The sequence below is a fragment of the Salvelinus sp. IW2-2015 genome, linkage group LG4q.1:29 (genome assembly GCF_002910315.2).
Source record: "Salvelinus sp. IW2-2015 linkage group LG4q.1:29, ASM291031v2, whole genome shotgun sequence".
Classification (NCBI taxonomy): Eukaryota; Metazoa; Chordata; class Actinopteri; order Salmoniformes; family Salmonidae; genus Salvelinus; species Salvelinus sp. IW2-2015.
The window spans coordinates 32,889,610-32,907,529 of NC_036842.1; the positions used below are offsets into that span (position 1 = coordinate 32,889,610).

A 17,920-nucleotide genomic window follows, 5' to 3' on the forward strand; every position below is an offset into this window, starting at 1 on the left:
GGACCCTCTGCACACATCAACAACTGCCTCCCACGAAGCATCGTTACCCATCACTTCACAAAAGCCGCGGCCCTTGCAGAGCAAGGGGAACAACTACTTCAAGGTCTCAGAGTGAATGACGTCACCAATTGAAATGCTATTAGCGCGCACCCCGCTAACTAGCTAGCCATTTCACATCGGTTACACAAACATGATAATAATAGGCCTGCATTACGGTAGGCAGCTAATTGTTAAATTACACTTTCCATCCTTACCTTGGAAGGTCACTGAGACAACGCTAGCTAGCCAATGGGAGCATTGTAGAACGCCCCTCTGAATAACGGGGTTTGGTTTTGGCTTAACTGCGTTGGGAAAAAGAAAGACGCAGATATTCCAGTCTCATTTACCAGTGTTCCTTCCATACACCGTGAGGATGGGCTAGCTCAGTTAAATACTTAAGACAACATGATTGAAAAAAATGAAGTAGCCTAGCCTATATACGAAAGAGCTCTCCTCAAAATCAGTACAAACAAGAATGGCGTGAAGTAACACACAGTTTTGTGATGCTGATAATTGCAGCTTCTTTCCATTACAGCAGACTGGTCCAGAGATGCTGATGCTGATACTCTCTGTCTGTCTCTCTTGCTCCCTCTTTATTTCCAAACAGACAATCATTAGCTACTCCTAGACCTTTGACCTCTCACTCACTTACGGTTGAACTCGAAGAAGAGCTTGGTTTTGTTGTTTAAAAAAAGTTTGTTTGTTGTTTTGAAAGTGTATTGGAAAGTTCTTATTAGCTAGCTAACTTTTTAGTTTGTATCTCGCGACGCAGTTGGCATCAGTTGCTGGGACTGCTAGTCTCTGTCCAGCCAACCAAGGACGGGTCTGAGGAGCTATTTGGGCTTGCTAGCTGCATATCAAGCTAGCAGGTTTCCTTGAGGGCTTGAACGCAGCCCACGACGCGGTTAGCCATTGTGACTGGGACCGTGGATTGTCTCTGGTTTGTGGCTGTCTAGATCCCTGCAGTTTGTTGTTTTCAATCTTCCCTGTAACCTGCCCTGTCATGTACTGCACTGACACAAATTACTGATGATTGGTTGAAATAAATGGATAATAGGAAGATTGTGGGAGCTGTACTGTTAGATTTCAGTCCAGCCTTTGATATTATTGACCGTAACCTGTTGTTGAAAAAAACGTATGTGTTATAGCTTTTCAACCTCAGCTCTGAATCCACAATATGGCAATCTATCTAACAGAAATCAAAGGGTCTTCTTTAATGGAAGCTTCTCTAATGTCAAACATTTAAAGTGTGGTGTACCGCAGGGCAGCTCTCTGGGCCCTCTACTCTTTTCTATTTTTACCAATGACCTGCCACTGGCATTAAACAAAGCATGTGTGTCCATGTATGCTTATAATTCAACCATATATGCATCAGCAACCACAGCTAATGAAGTCACTGAAACCCTTACCAAAGAGTGGCAGTCTGTTTTGGAATGGGTGGCCAGTAATAAACTGGTCCTGAACATCTCTAAAACTAAGAGCATTGTATTTAGTAGAAATCAATCCCTAAGTTCTAGACCTCAGCTGAATCTGGTAATGAATGGTGTGGTTTTAAGGAAGTGGATGGCTGCAAATGTTCTACTTTTAAATTTGGACAAAACAGAGATGCTTGTTCTAGGTCCCAAGAAACAAAGAGGAATTCTGTTGAATCTGACAATTAATCTTGATGGTTGTACTGTCGTCTCAAATAAAACTGTGAAGGACCTCGGCGTTACTCTGGACCCTGATCTCTCTTTTGATGAACATATCAAGAATGTTTCAAGGACAGCTTTTTTCCATCTACGTAACATTGCAAAAATTAGAAACTTTCTGTCCAAAAATAATGCAGAAAAATGTATCCATGCTTTTGTTACTTCTAGGTTAGACTACTGCAATGCTCTACTTTCCGTCTACCCGGATAAAGCACTAAATAAACTTCAGTTAGTACTAAACACGGCTGCTAGAATCTTGACTAGAACCAAAAAATTTGATCATATTACTCCAGTGCTAGCCTCTCTACACTGGCTTCCTGTTAAGGAAAGGGCTGATTTCAAGGTTTTACTGCTAACCTACAAAGCATTACATGGGCTTGCTCCTACCTATCTTTCCGATTTGGTCCTGCCGTACATACCTACATGTACGCTACGGTCACAAGACCCAGGCCTCCTAACTGTCCCTAGAATTTCTAAGCAAACAGCTGGAGGCAGGGCTTTCTCCTATAGAACTCCATTCTTATGGAATGGTCTGCCTACCCATGTGAGAGACGCAGACTCGGTCTCAAGGTGAATGGAAAGGCACTGGAGCAACGAACCACCCTTGCTGTCTCTGCCTGGCCGGTTACCCCCTCTCCACTGGGATTCTCTGCCTCTAACCCTATTACAGGGGCTGAGTCACTGGCTTACTGGTGCTCTTCCATGCCGTCCCTAGGAGGGGTGCGTCACTTGAGTGGGTTGAGTCACTGACGTGATCTTCCTGTCTGGGTTGGCGCCCCCCTTTGGGTTGTGCCGTGGCGGAGATCTTTGTGGGCTATACTCGGCCTTGTCTCAGGATGGTAAGTTGGTGGTTGAAGGTATCCCTCTAGTGGTGTGGGGCTGTGCTTTGGCAAAGTGGGTGGGGTTATATCCTGCCTGTTTGGCCCTGTCCGGGGATATTGTCGGATGGGGCCACAGTGTCTCCCGACCCCTCCTGTCTCAGCCTCCAGTATTTATTCTGCAATAGTTTGTGTCGGGGGGCTAGGGTCAGTCTGTTATTTCTGGAGTATTTCTCCTGTCTTATCCGGTGTCCTGTGTGAATTTAACTATGCTCTCTCTAATTCTCTCTCTCTCTCTTTCTTTCTCTCTCTCGGAGGACCTGAGCCCTAGGACCATGCCTCAGGACTACCTGGCATGATGACTCCTTGCTGTCCCCAGTCACCTGGCCGTGCTGCTGCTCAAGTTTCAGCTGTTTTGCCTGCAGCTATGGAACCCTGACCTGTTCACCGGACGTGCTACCTGTCCCAGACTGCGTGTTTTTAATCTCTCTAGAGACAGCAGGAGCGGTAGAGATACTCTGAATGATCGGCTATGAAAAGCCAACTGACATTTACTCCTGAGGTGCTGACCTGTTGCACCCTCGACAACCATGTGATTATTATTTGACCCTGCTGGTCATCTATGAACATTTGAACATCTTGGCCATGTTCTGTTATAATCCTCACCCGGCACAGCCAGAAGAGGACTGGCCACCCCTCATAGCCTGGTTCCTCTCTAGGTGTCTTCCTAGATTCTGGCCTTTCTAGGGAGTTTTTCCTAGCCACCGTGCTTCTACAACCTGCATTGCTTGCTGTTTGGAGTTTTAGGCTGGGTTTCTGTACAGCACTTTGAGATATCAGCTGATGTAAGAAGGGCTTTATAAATACATTTGATTTGAAATTTGATTTGATTTGAACAAGTTGAGGAGACTTAATTACTTGGCCTTACCTTAGATTGTAAACTGTCATGATCAAAACATGTAGATTCAATGGTTGTAAAGATGGGGACAGGTCTGTCCGTAATAAAGAGATGACACCACATTCCAAAAAACAAGTTCTGCAGGCTCTAGTTTTGTCTAATCTTGATTATTGTCTAGCCATGTGGTCCAGTGCTGCAAGGAAAGACCTAGTTAAGCCCAGAACAGAGCGGCACGTCTTGCTCTTCATTGTAATCAGCCTCTCTTGGCTAAGAGTTGAGGAGAGACTGATTGCATCACTTCTTCTTTTTATAAGAAACATTAATGTGTTAAATTCAAAATTGTTTGCATAGTCAACTTACACACAGCTCTGACACACACTTTCCCCACCAGACATACCACCAAGGGTCTTTTCACAGTCCCCAAATCCAAAACAAATTCAAGAAAGCGTACAGTATAATATGTGCCTTTTTAAAAAATGTATGTAGTTCTGTCCTTGAGCTGTTCTTGTCTACTAATGTTCTGTATTATGCCATGCTTCCTGCTTTGTGTGGACCCCAGGAAGAGTAGCTGTTGCTTTTGCAACAGCTAATGGGGATTGGTATAGGTGAAGACGGGTGTTTACTGGGAACTATGGGCACACAAGTAAATCAGTGCCCAGTAAAAACCCGTCTTCACCTACATGTCTAATAGATCCTATTGACCTTACAAAGGGAAAATCTGGCTTTTGACAAGGAATGACATTCTAATTTCCAAATGTCTATATTTTATAAAACAAACAAAAAACATTTAAAAAGCTTATAGAATGACTATAGCCTCCTTAATGACAAAAAAGCATGTTTTTAATCAAACTCTAAAAAAATTGTATTCAAACAACATACATATCTCAGCTACCATTACTCACTGTAACTACGTTTCTGGGACATGCCAGTCGTTTACAATTCAAACCAAAAGTGTCAGAGGTGAAATGTTACATTTAACCACACCTACTGGGTTAATTGTAACAGTCTTTGATCCTAAAAATACGGGGTAATAAAACAAAAAAATTATTTGAAACAAATATTTGGATGAAAAAAAAAATTGATAAACAAATTATTATTATTATTATTATCTTTTTTTTACCAACCTTTTCTCCCCAATTACGTGATTACCATCTCGTATCATCGGTGCAACTCCCCAACGGGCTCGGGAGAGGCGAAAGTCAAGTCATGCATCCTCCGAAACATGACACGCCAAACCGCACTTCTTAACACGTGCTCGCTTAACCCAGAAGCCAGCTGCATCAATGTGTCGGAGGAAACTATTCAACTGATGATCGAAATCAGCCTGCAGGCGCCCGGCCCACCACAAGGAGTCGCTAGAGCGCGATGAGCCAAGTGAAGCCCCCCCCGGCCAAACCCTCCCCAGACGACACTGGGCGAATTTTGCGACATCCTATAGGACTCCCGATCACGGCCAGTAATGACACGGCAGGTAGTGACACAGGATCAAACCCCAGGCTGTAGTGACACCGCAACACTGCGATGCAGTGCCTTAGACCCCTGCGCCACTCGGGAGGCCCCAAACAAAATATTTTAATTTGACCAAATACATATTTTTTTATAATTATCATTCAAAGGAATGAATTTGACTTTTTATATTTTTCAAAGTTATTAACTTGGTTGTACTGGGATACTTTATAGGAAGAAGTTACATTTTATATCACTATGTGAATGTGTCTAAAAACAATATAAAATACCATAGTATTTGTTGTAGGTGCACTAACCCCGATACATCTAATCTGAGTTTTATGCGAAAATACAACAATAATTACTGTCATCAACTATACCACTCAAAATACCTTTTCTTACTGATAAAAATGATTGAAGTGATAATGCCCGAGAAACCGGTGTTTGGAGGATATATTGACACTGGTGTTGTTAGGCCCGACACGAAGTCCAAGGCCGGCTAACCGTGCAAATATATCCTCCAAACACTGTCTTTGACTGCATTATCGCTCTTATACAACGGGTTACCAACATGTGATTTCTATATTTTTTTAAAATCTTGATTCATTTATTCATACTATTTTATCCTTCCACAAGATATAGTACTGACACAAACCTAGGGTTGCTACCCAAGCCGGCTGGTCGTTTGTTCTATTGGTTTGGTTGTTAGAGACATTCAGTCTTTTTGCACTGTATCTATGAACCCAGTCGTTCATTCTAAATGTTCCATTGTCATACTTGCTTGCTAGCTAGCCAACTACGGCTAACTTACAGCCAGAATAACAGCAAAGTAGCTGCCTTTGCATTAGTTTAAGCTGTTTTCTAGTGAAATTTATTTGGATACATCCATAAAAATGAGCTAATGAGGCGCGATTCAGGTCTCTCCAGAGCTGTTCGATCAGGTTCAAGTCCGGGCTCTTGCTGGGCCACTCAAGGACATTCAGAGACTCGTCCCGAAGCCACTGCTGCGTTGTCTTGGCTGTGTGCTAACAGTCATTGTCCTGTTGGAAGGTGAATCTTCACCCCAGTCTGAGGTCCTGAGCACTCTGGAGCAGATTTTAATTAAGGATCTCTCTGTACATTTCTCCATTCATATTTCCCTTGATCCTGACTAGTCTCCCAGTCCCTGCCACTGAAAAACATCCCTGCAGCATGATGCTGCCACCACCATGCTTCACCGTAGGTATGGTGCCAGGATTCCTCCAGGTGTGACGTTTGGCATTCAGGCCAGAGAGTTCAATCTTGGTTTCATCAGACCAGAGAATCTTGTTTCTCATGGTCTGAGAGTCTTTAAGGTGCTATTTAGCAAACTCCAAGCGGGCTGTCGTGTTTTTTTCCTGAGGAATGGCTTCTGTCTGGCCACTCTACCATAAAGGCCTGACTGGTGGAGTGCAGCAGAGATGGTTGTCGTTCTAGAATGTTCTCTCATCTCTAGAGAGCTCAGGAGTTTCTGTTAGAGTGACCATCGGGTTCTTGGTCACCTCCCTGACCAAGGCCCTTCTCCCCTGATTGCTCAGTTTGGCCGGGTGGCCAGCTCTAGGAAGAATCTTGGTGGTTCCAAACTTCTTCCACTTAAGAATGATGGAGGCCACTGTGTTCTTGGGGACCTTCAATGTTGCAGACATTTTTTGGTACCCTTCCCCAGATCTGTGCCTCGACACAATCCTGTCTCTGCGCTCTATGGACAATTCCTATGACCTCATGGCTTGGTTTTTGCTCTGACATGTACTGTCAACTGTGGGACCTTATATAGACAGGTGTGTGCCTTTCCAAATCATGTCCAATTAATTGAATTCACCACAGGTGGACTCCAATCAAGTTGTAGAAACATCTCAAGCATGATCAATGGAAACAGTGTGCACCTGAGCTCAGTTTCGAGTCTCATAGCAAAGGGTCTGAGTACTTATGTAAATAAGGTATTTCTGGGGTTTTTCAGCTTATTATTTCTAAAAAGCTGTTTTTGCTTTGTCATTATGGGCTATTGTGTGTAGGTTGATGAGGGGGAAAAAATATTCAATTAATTTTAGAATAAGGCTGTAACGTAACTAAATGTGGAAAAAGTCAAGGGATCTGAATACTTTCCGAACACACTGTATATTCATAAAAATGATTCATGATTTTGACTGGCTGAGAAACACTGCCTGCCTGTCTCGTTATAACGATTGTTGTTGGAAGAAAGGTCGGACCAAGATGCAGCGTGGTGTAGGTTAATAATTTTTTATTAATGATAACCGGCACAAAACAAGAAACAGTAACAAACGAAACGTACAGCTTTGTAGGGCTAAAAAGCAACAATACAAAATCAAGATCCCACACACAACAGGTGGAAAAAGTCTGCCTAAATATGATCCCCAATCAGAGACAACGATAGACAGCTGCCTCTGATTGGGAACCATACCAGGCCAACATAGAAATACAAAAAACTAGAGTACCCACCCTAGTCACACCCTGACCTAACCAAAATAGAGAATAAACAGGCTCTCTAAGGTCAGGGCGTGACACTCGTCCAGTGTTGCCAACTCATTTTCAGGGGAAGTTGCTAGAGGCAGGTCGATTTGTTGCTAAAAGTTGCTAAATGACGTTGTGATGTCATTGCGCGATGACATCATTACGTAATAACGTAAAACTGTGTCATTACGTAGAATACACAATAACGTTACTCAAATTGACTGGCCATCTCTGCGAAAAATATGATTTGACATTTGTTAGTTTAGATTTGTTTGTTTATTATCATATATTTTTATCTGTGAAAGTAATATAAACACGAAACATTTTATATGATCACCTATTTTTGTTTTTTAAACACAACACATAGAATTATTGAACAATTACACATTATTGAACAATTACATTTTATTTATTTTCTTTTTAACTAGTAAACCTACACATTCTGAACAAATATAGTTTTAAGCAGTGTATTGGTAGTTAGTTAACATGCTACCTAACTGATCAACAATTATAGGTTCAAGGTATATATGCTATCTTATTGAACAAGCAACTTAACTCAAATAATGATGTGTGCGCTAGGCATCTCTCTCCAGCTCTCTCCAGGTTGTTGTGCAGCTTGGCTGGCTAGCTGCTCAATGGTTTCCTCCAGATATTGCCACTGTTCTCGCACACACTGCAGTGCACACTGCCACCATCAGCTGTGTGTCTCCGCCAGTTCCAGAAAGTCCACTCCTTGCATACGTACTGTAAATATGATGAATCATAGAATGGCAAGGAAATCCTCTTCATCTTCACTGTCCAACTGCATTGTCACGGAGCTGGAACCAGCAGTAGAGGATGGAGTGGCCTTAAAGCTGTTTGCTGCTGTGGTGCCAAACTGCTGCAGAACTTCACTTGGTAGTTTATGCTGGTAACAGGTATCACCAGCCAGCTTCAGTCCATACCGCACCAGGAGTATGGAGTTGAGAGTGTGCAATGACATTTTATTTCTTAACTTTGACTTGACCACACTCATTTGGCTGAACAGCCGTTCAGTGTAGCTTTGCACAGTTCTTCATAAGGATTTGACCCGGAAGAGTCTGTGTAGTTATTGACTTCACTCCAAAACTCGACTGTATTTTCAGTTGAGTCCCACCTAAACAGATGGATGTTTCTCCATTGGGAAACAATTTGATCAATTGTTTGTGGCTGGTACCCCAGTAGCTCAGCTACTTTAATAATTTCAGTGGTGCCTTTATTGTGCTTTAGCATTTCCTTAACACTGAACAAGGCCATGTTTCGCACGGCTTCAAGGTTGTCTGGGAGCCTTGCTTGCAGCTCCTTGCTTAAAGCAACAATGTAGTTGATGCACTGTCTCCGAATGACCTTTTTGTCCTCTGGCGCAATACTGAGTTGGTACACCGTGCTCTCGAAAAGGTACCCAAGGTATGGTGATGGACTGAGATGTCCATCAATGGCATCCTTCAGGACATCAATTTTTGACATAGGTTTGACTACTCTGCTGCAAATTGATGTTAAGAGGTGTACCAGATTGTCCAAAAGCTTGACAGGATCTGTTTGCTCTCCCTCAAATGACTTCAGTGCAACTTGTACATCGGACAGGATTGATTTCAAGAATGTCAGGTAGACATAGTTGGTCTTGTACATGGAGTGGAGCACATCCGCCATGTAGCAACGCTCACTGGCCTTGGTCACCTCAAAGTGGAGTTGCAGTTCTTCCCACTGGCTCAATATACGAGTTACCGCAGGCTCAATCGATAGCCAACGTGTGGCACACACTTTGGTGATCTGCAGGGGTTTCTGGCCACAATTAATGGTGGCATACACTGCTTTGTACGCCTCGCGCCGTTTTGGGGAAATCGAAAACCAGTTGCAGGTTTCTCTGATTAAGTACTCAACACTCCTAGGGATGGTTTCTTTGGATGCTGCACTGACAGCCAATTGTAAAGAATGGCACACACAGCGGATGAGTACCAAATTGGGCAATGCACATTCTTCCTTTAAAATCTTGTGCACCCCATTGTGCACCCCAGTCATCACGGACGCATTATCAGTGCCAATACCCTGAAGATTCTCTTTTTTAAGGTTACACTTCTCAAGAAACTCAACTACCGCCTTTGCTATTGATCTGGCATCGCCCCCCTCCAATTCAACCAGACCAAGAAATGTGGACACAACGGTTCTTTTTTTAGCACTGAAATACCGAATCACCACACCCAGGTATTTCAAGACACTGACATCAGTGGACTCATCCAAAAGGAGACTGAACTTCACATCCCCCACATCTAATGTTACTCTTTTGAGAATATAAAGAGCCAGTACTCCCCTAATCATTTCTGTGCACTCGGTGCGGTGCATTTGGAAGTTTGTTGCTGCCACAGAATCTGAAAAGGCAGCTATACAAGCCATACCTAAATGGTCGCATGCTAGCAGCGAACAATGCTCCGCAATGGCCATTGGCATAGTAGCTTCTGCTCTTTTGCAGTTATCCACTTTCTTAACCAACTGTGGTAATGTAGACTGCGTTGTGGGGTTGTACAGTTTTGATTTATTTATATGCTTTGCTGTAAAAACAATGTTTTTTTGATGTCATACATTTTTGCAAGGATATCTGATTTGCAGTACGCACAGTATGCCCAACAATCATCCCCAATTACTGGCTTCAGCCACCCTTTAAATTCAGGTACAGACTCCTACTCTTTTCTGTACTTTACTGTACAATTTTGATTGAGACATGTTGATTGATGTTGTAAGTTCTGTTCAAGATCAAACATTTGTGACCAACTATATTCATTGGGTTTGTCTCGTGGAACGCATACTACAGTCAGCCAACAATGATTAGCAATTTGCTGAAATTGCTGCTGGCCTGCTGCTGCCTGTGAAAGAGCTGAGCGCCTGCTGCTGACGTCACTCACAATGCACTTTTGCAGCCAGGCACGTGTGTTGTGACTGAGTGTGTGACAGAGAAAAATCGTTTTTGTGTCATTTAGAGGGGAAATGCATTTTGTTTGAGTCACTTTTCAAAAGTTGCTAAAAGTTCAAAATATATTTTTTAAAGTAGGTAAATTTGTTGCTAGGTGCTGTTTGATTTTTTTTGTTGCCAGGGTACTCTGAAAAGTTGCTAAATCTAGCAACAAAATTGCTAAATTGGCATCACTGGTCTCGTCCCGACTCTCGGTACGTTCATTACTATGGGACAGCTGGAGATCGAATTTGAATATTAAAACATTGTTTTTAATGTCAGAGAGACAGACAGCAATGTTTATACAATTCCCGGGAGCATAATGTCACAATATACACGTTAGAAATATACATAATTCTGTTTTTGCCATTGAAAAACTAAATGCACAACATAAACTCAATTTTTAGTCAGTTCACATCACATGCTCATTCAGTGAGTCCATGTCCATTTATCCAGAGTGGATCCCTGTCATTTTCCTCTCTCCTTCCGCTTTACAAATCTGTGAATAGCAATATGGCGGATACCCAGCAGGAATGCACTTAAACTTTACAGTTAAATTGGTTTCAGATGAGGGAAAGCATACAGGAGATGAAGCTGCTTTAGATCATTGTCCCTCCTAGCCACCAGCAGCTGAATGGCAACATCTGGTGGCAAAAAAAAACATTACACTCAAAAGCAATTGACGTTGCAAACACATCAGTTATTAATATTTATTTTAAATGTTTTAATTTAACTTTTATATAACCTATGATGATCACAATATGACATTGATTGACAGATTGAAATGGATTATTTGTGTTGTATGCTACTCCACTTGTGTAGTCTTTCAAAGCAGGACTTCTGTATTGATGAACGTTGTGGACTCCTTATCTTGATAGGCTAAGGAAGAAATCTGTGAATTCATATCCATTTCAGAAGCAAGCTATAGAAGTGGCCCAGATAGAATACTTTTAAAATTATATCCTTCCCTCTTCCTCTTCCCTTCCTTGGAGTAATCACTGATTCAACATGATTGGATGTGTGTAACAGTGAAGAAGGAAGTATGCATTTTAAAGTATTCAAACATGGCCCGTACCTGACATGAACAACAAAACAAATTGATCGGATTTGCCATGAGTAGTGTATTAAAATCAATGTTTACATCCTTAGTACTCTGTCGGCTATTTGTTGAAATAAACGCTTGTCCTAATTAAGGGGGCTCATTTACAAAATAGCCTCCAATACCCTACTCAATAAATTGGATGCAGTCTATCACAGTGCCATCCGTTTTGTCACCAAAGCCCCATATACTACCCACCACTGCGACCTGTACGCTCTCGTTGGCTGGCCCTCGCTTCATACTCGTCGCCAAACCCACTGGCTCCAGGTCATCTACAAGACCCTGCTAGGTAAAGTCCCTCCTAATCTCAGCTCGCTGGTCACCATAGCAGCACCCACCTGTAGCACGCGCTCCAGCAGGTATATCTCTCTGGTCACCCCCAAAGCCAATTCCTCCTTTGGCTTCCTCTCCTTCCAGTTCTCTGCTGCCAATGACTGGAACGAACTACAAAAATCTCTGAAACTGGAAACACTTATCTCCCTCACTAGCTTTACGCACCAGCTGTCAGAGCAGCTCACAGATTACTGCACCTGTACATAGCCCATCTATAATTTCGCCCAAACAACTACCTCTTTCCCTACTGTATTTATTTATTTATTTTGCTCCTTTGCACCTCATTATTTCTATCTCTACTTTGCACATTCTTCCACTGCAAATCAACCATTACAATGTTTTACTTGCTATATTGTATTTACTTCGCCACCATGGCCTTTTTTTTTTGCCTTCACCTCCCTTATCTCACCTCACTTGCTCACATTTTATATAGACTTATTTTTCTACTGTATTATTGACTGTATGTTTGTTTTACTCCATGTGTAACTCTGTGTTGTTTTATGTGTCGAACTGCTTTGCTTTATCTTAGCCAGGTCGCAATTGTAAAGGAGAACTTGTTCTCAACTTGCCTACCTGGTTAAACAAAGGTGAAATAAAAATAAAACATTTTTTTTTTTACTGTTACACCGGAACAACCTCGGTTGGGATTTAATGCAACACCGAGCGCTTTTCCGGTCTCTTTTCACCCACCCATAGGAAGAAAATGGTGAGTGGAAAAATAGTCATAGATGTATCGTACAACATCTATTTCTGTATCTGTTTATTTTACCATCAATTGTTGTGATTTACGACTTTTAATCACAAGTAATGGTTTCTCATCGATATTGTTTTTGATGCAACGTTAGATGGTGTATAAAAACCTTGAATGTTTGCTTGCCTAAAAGCTTGCTAGCTATCTTGCCTATTCAGCTAGTTAGCTTGCTACCGGCAAAGTAATGTGCTCTTTCAACTAAAGCACACTTTATTTCGGGTGTGGAGAATTTACTATGCGTTATTCTCGCGACTTAAATAAATGTGAACATGTATATATCTAGCTAGCTCAATGCCTATCTACCGGTAGTCAACATGGCTAACGTCAACTTTCTAGCAAAGAAAGCATTGCTAACGTTAGCTGCCTTGCCTCAAGCAAACATTGAACTAAGTTGCCAGGAATTTGACTAGAAACGTTCGTAGTCCAGCTTGATTACCTTAGCATACAGTCGGCAGTCTTGTCAATGATGTTTTCAATACAAATGTCTGAACATATGAATTTCAGTGATTCTTACTTGTTGGCTGAGACATGATCCCGACTTCTCCATTCATGCTCACTGGATGACAAAGATCTATTTGGTTAACTTATGGACCTTGTGTGTTTCAGACGAAGGGTACATCGTCCTTCGGAAAGCGGCGTAATAAGACGCACGCTCTGTGCCGTCGCTGTGGCTCCAAGGCTTACCACCTGCAGAAGTCGTCCTGCGGGAAGTGTGGGTATCCCGAGAAACGCAAGAGACGGTGTAAGTGCCATTACTTGAACGATCAATTGATTTATTGTAAAAACTGCTATATTGTAACCAAGATGTCAGACCTGTGGGCATTGTTGAATAATGAGGGTTGTTACTGCATTGTATTTTACTGCTTGCCTTGTTGACTTGTTAGAATATTTGACACAGTACAGCATGACACAATCAATGTTTACGGCCCAGTGTCTTGTCAATGATGTTTTCAATACAAATGTCTGAACATATGAATTTCAGTGATTCTTACTTTGTGACTGAGACGAGACCCCAGCCTCTCCAAGTATGCACATTGGTTGACAGATCTTTCCATAATGTGTGCTCCCACGTCTGTTGACAGGAGTGAGGATATTTGGGAACGTTTGCCTCAAACCTTTGATCCCGCTTTGTGACAACTTGTGTATTGACCGTTCTTTCTGTAGACAACTGGAGCGCTAAGGCCAAGAGGAGGAACACCACTGGGTCCGGCCGCCTGAGACACCTGCGAGTCGTCTACCGCAGATTCAGGTGAGCACATCAACAGAGCACTCATGTAAAGCCAGCGGTAGACAGTACTACTGAAATTATTTTCCTTTTTCTTCATTGCCTGGAAAACCAAGGTCATTCAGTGGGGCACATGGTAAAATGTTTGGATCTGGAAATGGCATTCTTATTGGACAAGTTCAAGTAGGATGATAATTCCCCTTTCAAAGCGTTTTCTCCTGATTCCTGTCTACTGACAGCGACCCTGGTTTGTGTGGACTCCAGCCAATCGTTAACATTAGTGCAGGGGTGTCAAACTCATTCCACGGAGGGCAGTGTCTGTAGGTTTTTTTTGTTGAGGGGAGTTCCTTTACTAATTGGTGACCTTGGATGATTAATTAGTTAGGGTGGAGAGAGAACCAGCAGACACTCGACCCTCCGTGGAGAAATGAAAACCTGCAGGACTGGCTCTCAGGGGCCTTAGTTAACCTCTCTGGGGCAGGTGGGACGCAATCGTCCCACCGGCCAATAGCCAGGGAAAATACAGCGTGCCATATTCAAATAAAAATCAAACTTTCATTAAATCACACATGTAAGATACCAAATTAAAGCTACACTCGTTGTGAATCCAGCCAACATGTCAGATTTCAAAAAGGCTTTTCGGCAAAAGCATAAGATGCTATTATCTGATGATAGCACAACAGTAAACAAAGAGAGAAGCATATTTCAACACTGCAAGCACGACACAAAACGCAGAAATAAAATATAAATCATGCCTTACCTTTGACGAAATTATTTTGTTGGCACTCCAATATGTCCCATAAACACCACAAATGGTCCTTTTGTTCGATTAATTCCGTCGATATATATCCAAAATGTCAATTTATTAGGACCGTTTCATCCAGAAAAACACAGCTTCCGACTTTTGCCACTTCACTACAAAATATATCAAAAGTTACATGTAAACTTTACCAAAACATTTCAAACTACTTTTGTAATACAACGTTAGGTATTTTTAAACGTTAATAATCGATCAATTTGAAGACGGGATGATCTGTTTTCAATACAAAAAGTAAACAAACTGACGCAACTTTTTTTCGTTACGTGCCTCTCTCAAAAAATTTACTTCATGTGACCCTCATTTACGATAGCCCTACTTCTTCATTACACAAAGGAATAACCTCAACCGATTTCCAAGGACTGGTGACATCCAGTGGAAGCGGTAGGAACWGCAAGCWAGTCCATTAGAAATCTGGTGTCTCTAAGAAATCTCATTGAAAAGACAGTGACATCAAAAAATAAAAATTCTGAATGGTTTGTCCTCAGGGTTTTGCCTGCTACATAAGTTCTGTTATTCTCACAGACATGATTCAAACAGAAACTTCAGAGTGTTTTCTATCCAAATCTACTAATAATATGCATATCTTATATTCTGGGGATGAGTAGCAGGCAGTTGAATTGTGGCATGCTATTTATCCGAAAGTGAAAATGCTGCCCCCTGCCCACAAGAAGTTAATCAAATGCTAAAGACATGCAGGTCATTCTACAATGTGAGTTAAATTGTGGTTGTTGGTGCTCTGTTATTTGTGATTGTGGTCAATAAGCCACTGAAATCTGCCTGTTTGCTCTGTTACAACTGTTGCTTTGAAATAATGCTAGCAGAAATGAGCTTGCCAATGATGTCACAAAATAAATGTCTGAACTGATGACATCACAGTGATTTATTTTTAAGATCTTTACTAAAGCAAGCTTCACTACCCCATCAGTTGTGACCTAGGGGTCCCTGAGAAGAGTTCTGAAAACCATGTAGAATTATGTATTCTGCTACATCTGTTTATGGCCATCTGTTACGTAGTTGGATCAGCACTAGCATATGCATCCAACAGACTTCCACAAATAACACCACAAACTGTGAAGACCACCTTGGTGACTGAAAGAAATGTTGCTTATTACCTTAGGTGATCCGTAAGGTTACAATTCAAGTCTTCTACATAATGTACAGATGTCTTGTTTTCTTTCCCCACCTTTTCAGGAACGGGTTCCGGGAAGGGACCACCCCAAAGCCTAAGCGTGCTGCAGTGGCTGCCTCCAGCTCGTCCTAGACACACTTTGGATTTACTTGTTTAAATAAATGTGCTGTTGATAGTTTTGAGTCGTCTGGGTTTTTTCTCAGTATAACATGGATCATCCATTAATTCTTTCCACAACAGATAAGCGTGAACTGTGCAGTGCACTGGGGTTCACCAATCCCAATTGAAAAAATATTTTCTTATCCTACTTACTTTTTTTTGTGTGTTTTTCTGTCTACTTGCACATTTGCTCCAATTTAGTGCAAGCATTCATGCCACTGCTTTAGTCATCGGTTGACAGCCTCTAATGGGCATGGAAATGGTATGGATAAGAACTTTTTTATAGTTCTGTGGTAAGATTATAAAATAGGCCATTTAGCAGACTTATCCAAATTGACTTAGTCATACATACATTTAAGTATGGGTGGTCCTGGTAATCAAACCCACAATCCTGGCATTGCAAAAGCTGGGGAACAATATGTTATGGGGTAACATTTAGGTTCTACGTCAAATCAAATTTTATTGGTCACGTATTCAGATATGTGATTATCACATTTTATTGGCCACGTGTTCAGATATGTGATTATCAAATCGAGCTGTATTTATACAGCACATTTCAGACATGGACTGAAACAGTACGCTTTACTGGAAGAAAAAAAAAAGCTTCTCCGCAGTGGTCTAAGGCACTGCATCTCAGTGCAAGAGGTGTCACTACAGTCCCTGGTTTGAATCCAGGCTGTATCACATCCGGCTGTGATTGGGAGTCCCATAGGGTGGTGCACAATTGTCCAGGGGTAGGCCGTCATTGTAAATAACAATTTGTTCTTAACTGACTTTTCTAATTAAAATAATTACACATTGAATGACTAAAAAACAGCTGAAATGATGTAAGATCTCATGTCCACAGTTTTGGCCCCCCTCAGGTACTCTGACAGGCTATTCCAGAGCCTGGGGTCATAACTAAAGGCTGCCTATTGGTCCTAGGCTTTGGGATAGTTAAAAGGCCAGTGCCTGAGGGAACTACTGGGTACATATGCTTTTAAGTCACCCTCATGGACACATGCCCCTGGGTGACAGTGGACCTTGGTCGGTCCACAGATCGTAGGCAGGCCAAACTCTCACCATCGAGCTGTCCACAATGATAGTGGTTGTGATGGACTCCGATGGGGAAGTGAACTGCGGTGGCAGTGGGGGGGGGTGCCATTGGGCGGCCGCCGGCTGTTGGTATACACCAGGATCAGTGCTGACTCCCGTGGCTGGTAGGTCCGTCTCAAGCTGGGCAAAGCTATTTGATAGTTGATCGGATCTTCTCGGATAGATGAAGGGTGGCCAGACTGTCTCCCCAATCTCCTATGCCTAAGTGTCCAGTCTCCCTTGGGCCACGGAGTTGAGCTTAACATCTGTCCATCGGATTGGGACAGATCAACGCCACCCGACTCATCGACATCTTTAATATTGGGGCATTTAAAACTGATTCAGTTTGCGTGGGTTACAGCAAGGTCGGCATACTTAGAAAGCAGGTTATCCTTTTTTTTTGCAGCCGAGCTAACAGCCGGAGGATCTCTTCCCTAAGCTGCTTGATGATGGTACATTTAGGGTAGACAAATCCCTGTCCGTTTTCCTGTTCCACCGTATCTTTATCTTGTGAGCCACATATTTTTGTCATCAAAAGTGAAGAATGGTTGACCTACAATTAAAAGTAATTCAAATAATTGGATGAAATATAGAAACATGTTTATTAATGTGAAACGTTACACACACACAGCCCCTAGGGGCCCAAGGTAATGAGTGGGTATGGCAACTGACTGATTCTGAGTGAATAACGCAACAGGATCTATGGACAAAATCCATGCAAACAGGAAAAAACTCAAACTGAACGTTGTTGGGCTTGATTCAATCAGATTAGCGTTGGTCGACACCTGCATAGTGGTTGATTTGGCTGTGTCGGAGGTGGATGTGCGTTAGAGCTGTAAATCTACAAGCGGCTCCTTGTGTTACCTTATCGCGTACACTGCTATTGGATGCAACGAAACCATCCGACTTTATATCTGACAAATCCCAAGTTCAAACACTTGAATGCATGATGTTCTATTTTAGGCTATAGACCCTACTCCCGATTAGAC

At 42.2% G+C, this 17,920-nt stretch overlaps 1 protein-coding gene and 3 non-coding genes across 4 annotated transcripts; all 4 read left to right on the forward strand.

Moving 5' to 3' along the window:
• The first annotated feature begins 12,399 nt into the window (after window positions 1-12,399).
• On the forward strand, window positions 12,400-15,873 carry LOC111961841 (large ribosomal subunit protein eL37). Its single transcript, XM_023984418.2, has 4 exons — window positions 12,400-12,479; window positions 13,131-13,266; window positions 13,689-13,773; window positions 15,761-15,873. Exons 1-4 carry the CDS (start codon window positions 12,477-12,479, stop codon window positions 15,828-15,830), a joined length of 294 nt encoding a protein of 97 aa, XP_023840186.1. The 5' UTR covers window positions 12,400-12,476; the 3' UTR covers window positions 15,831-15,873.
• Window positions 12,979-13,057, forward strand: LOC111962864 (small nucleolar RNA SNORD72). Its single transcript, XR_002877157.1, has one exon. It is a non-coding gene; the product is annotated as a small nucleolar RNA SNORD72 (small nucleolar RNA).
• LOC111962863 (small nucleolar RNA SNORD72) lies at window positions 13,457-13,535 on the forward strand. Its single transcript, XR_002877156.1, has one exon. It is a non-coding gene; the product is annotated as a small nucleolar RNA SNORD72 (small nucleolar RNA).
• LOC111962865 (small nucleolar RNA SNORD72) lies at window positions 15,396-15,479 on the forward strand. Its single transcript, XR_002877158.1, has one exon. It is a non-coding gene; the product is annotated as a small nucleolar RNA SNORD72 (small nucleolar RNA).
• Window positions 15,874-17,920: the final 2,047 nt, after the last annotated feature.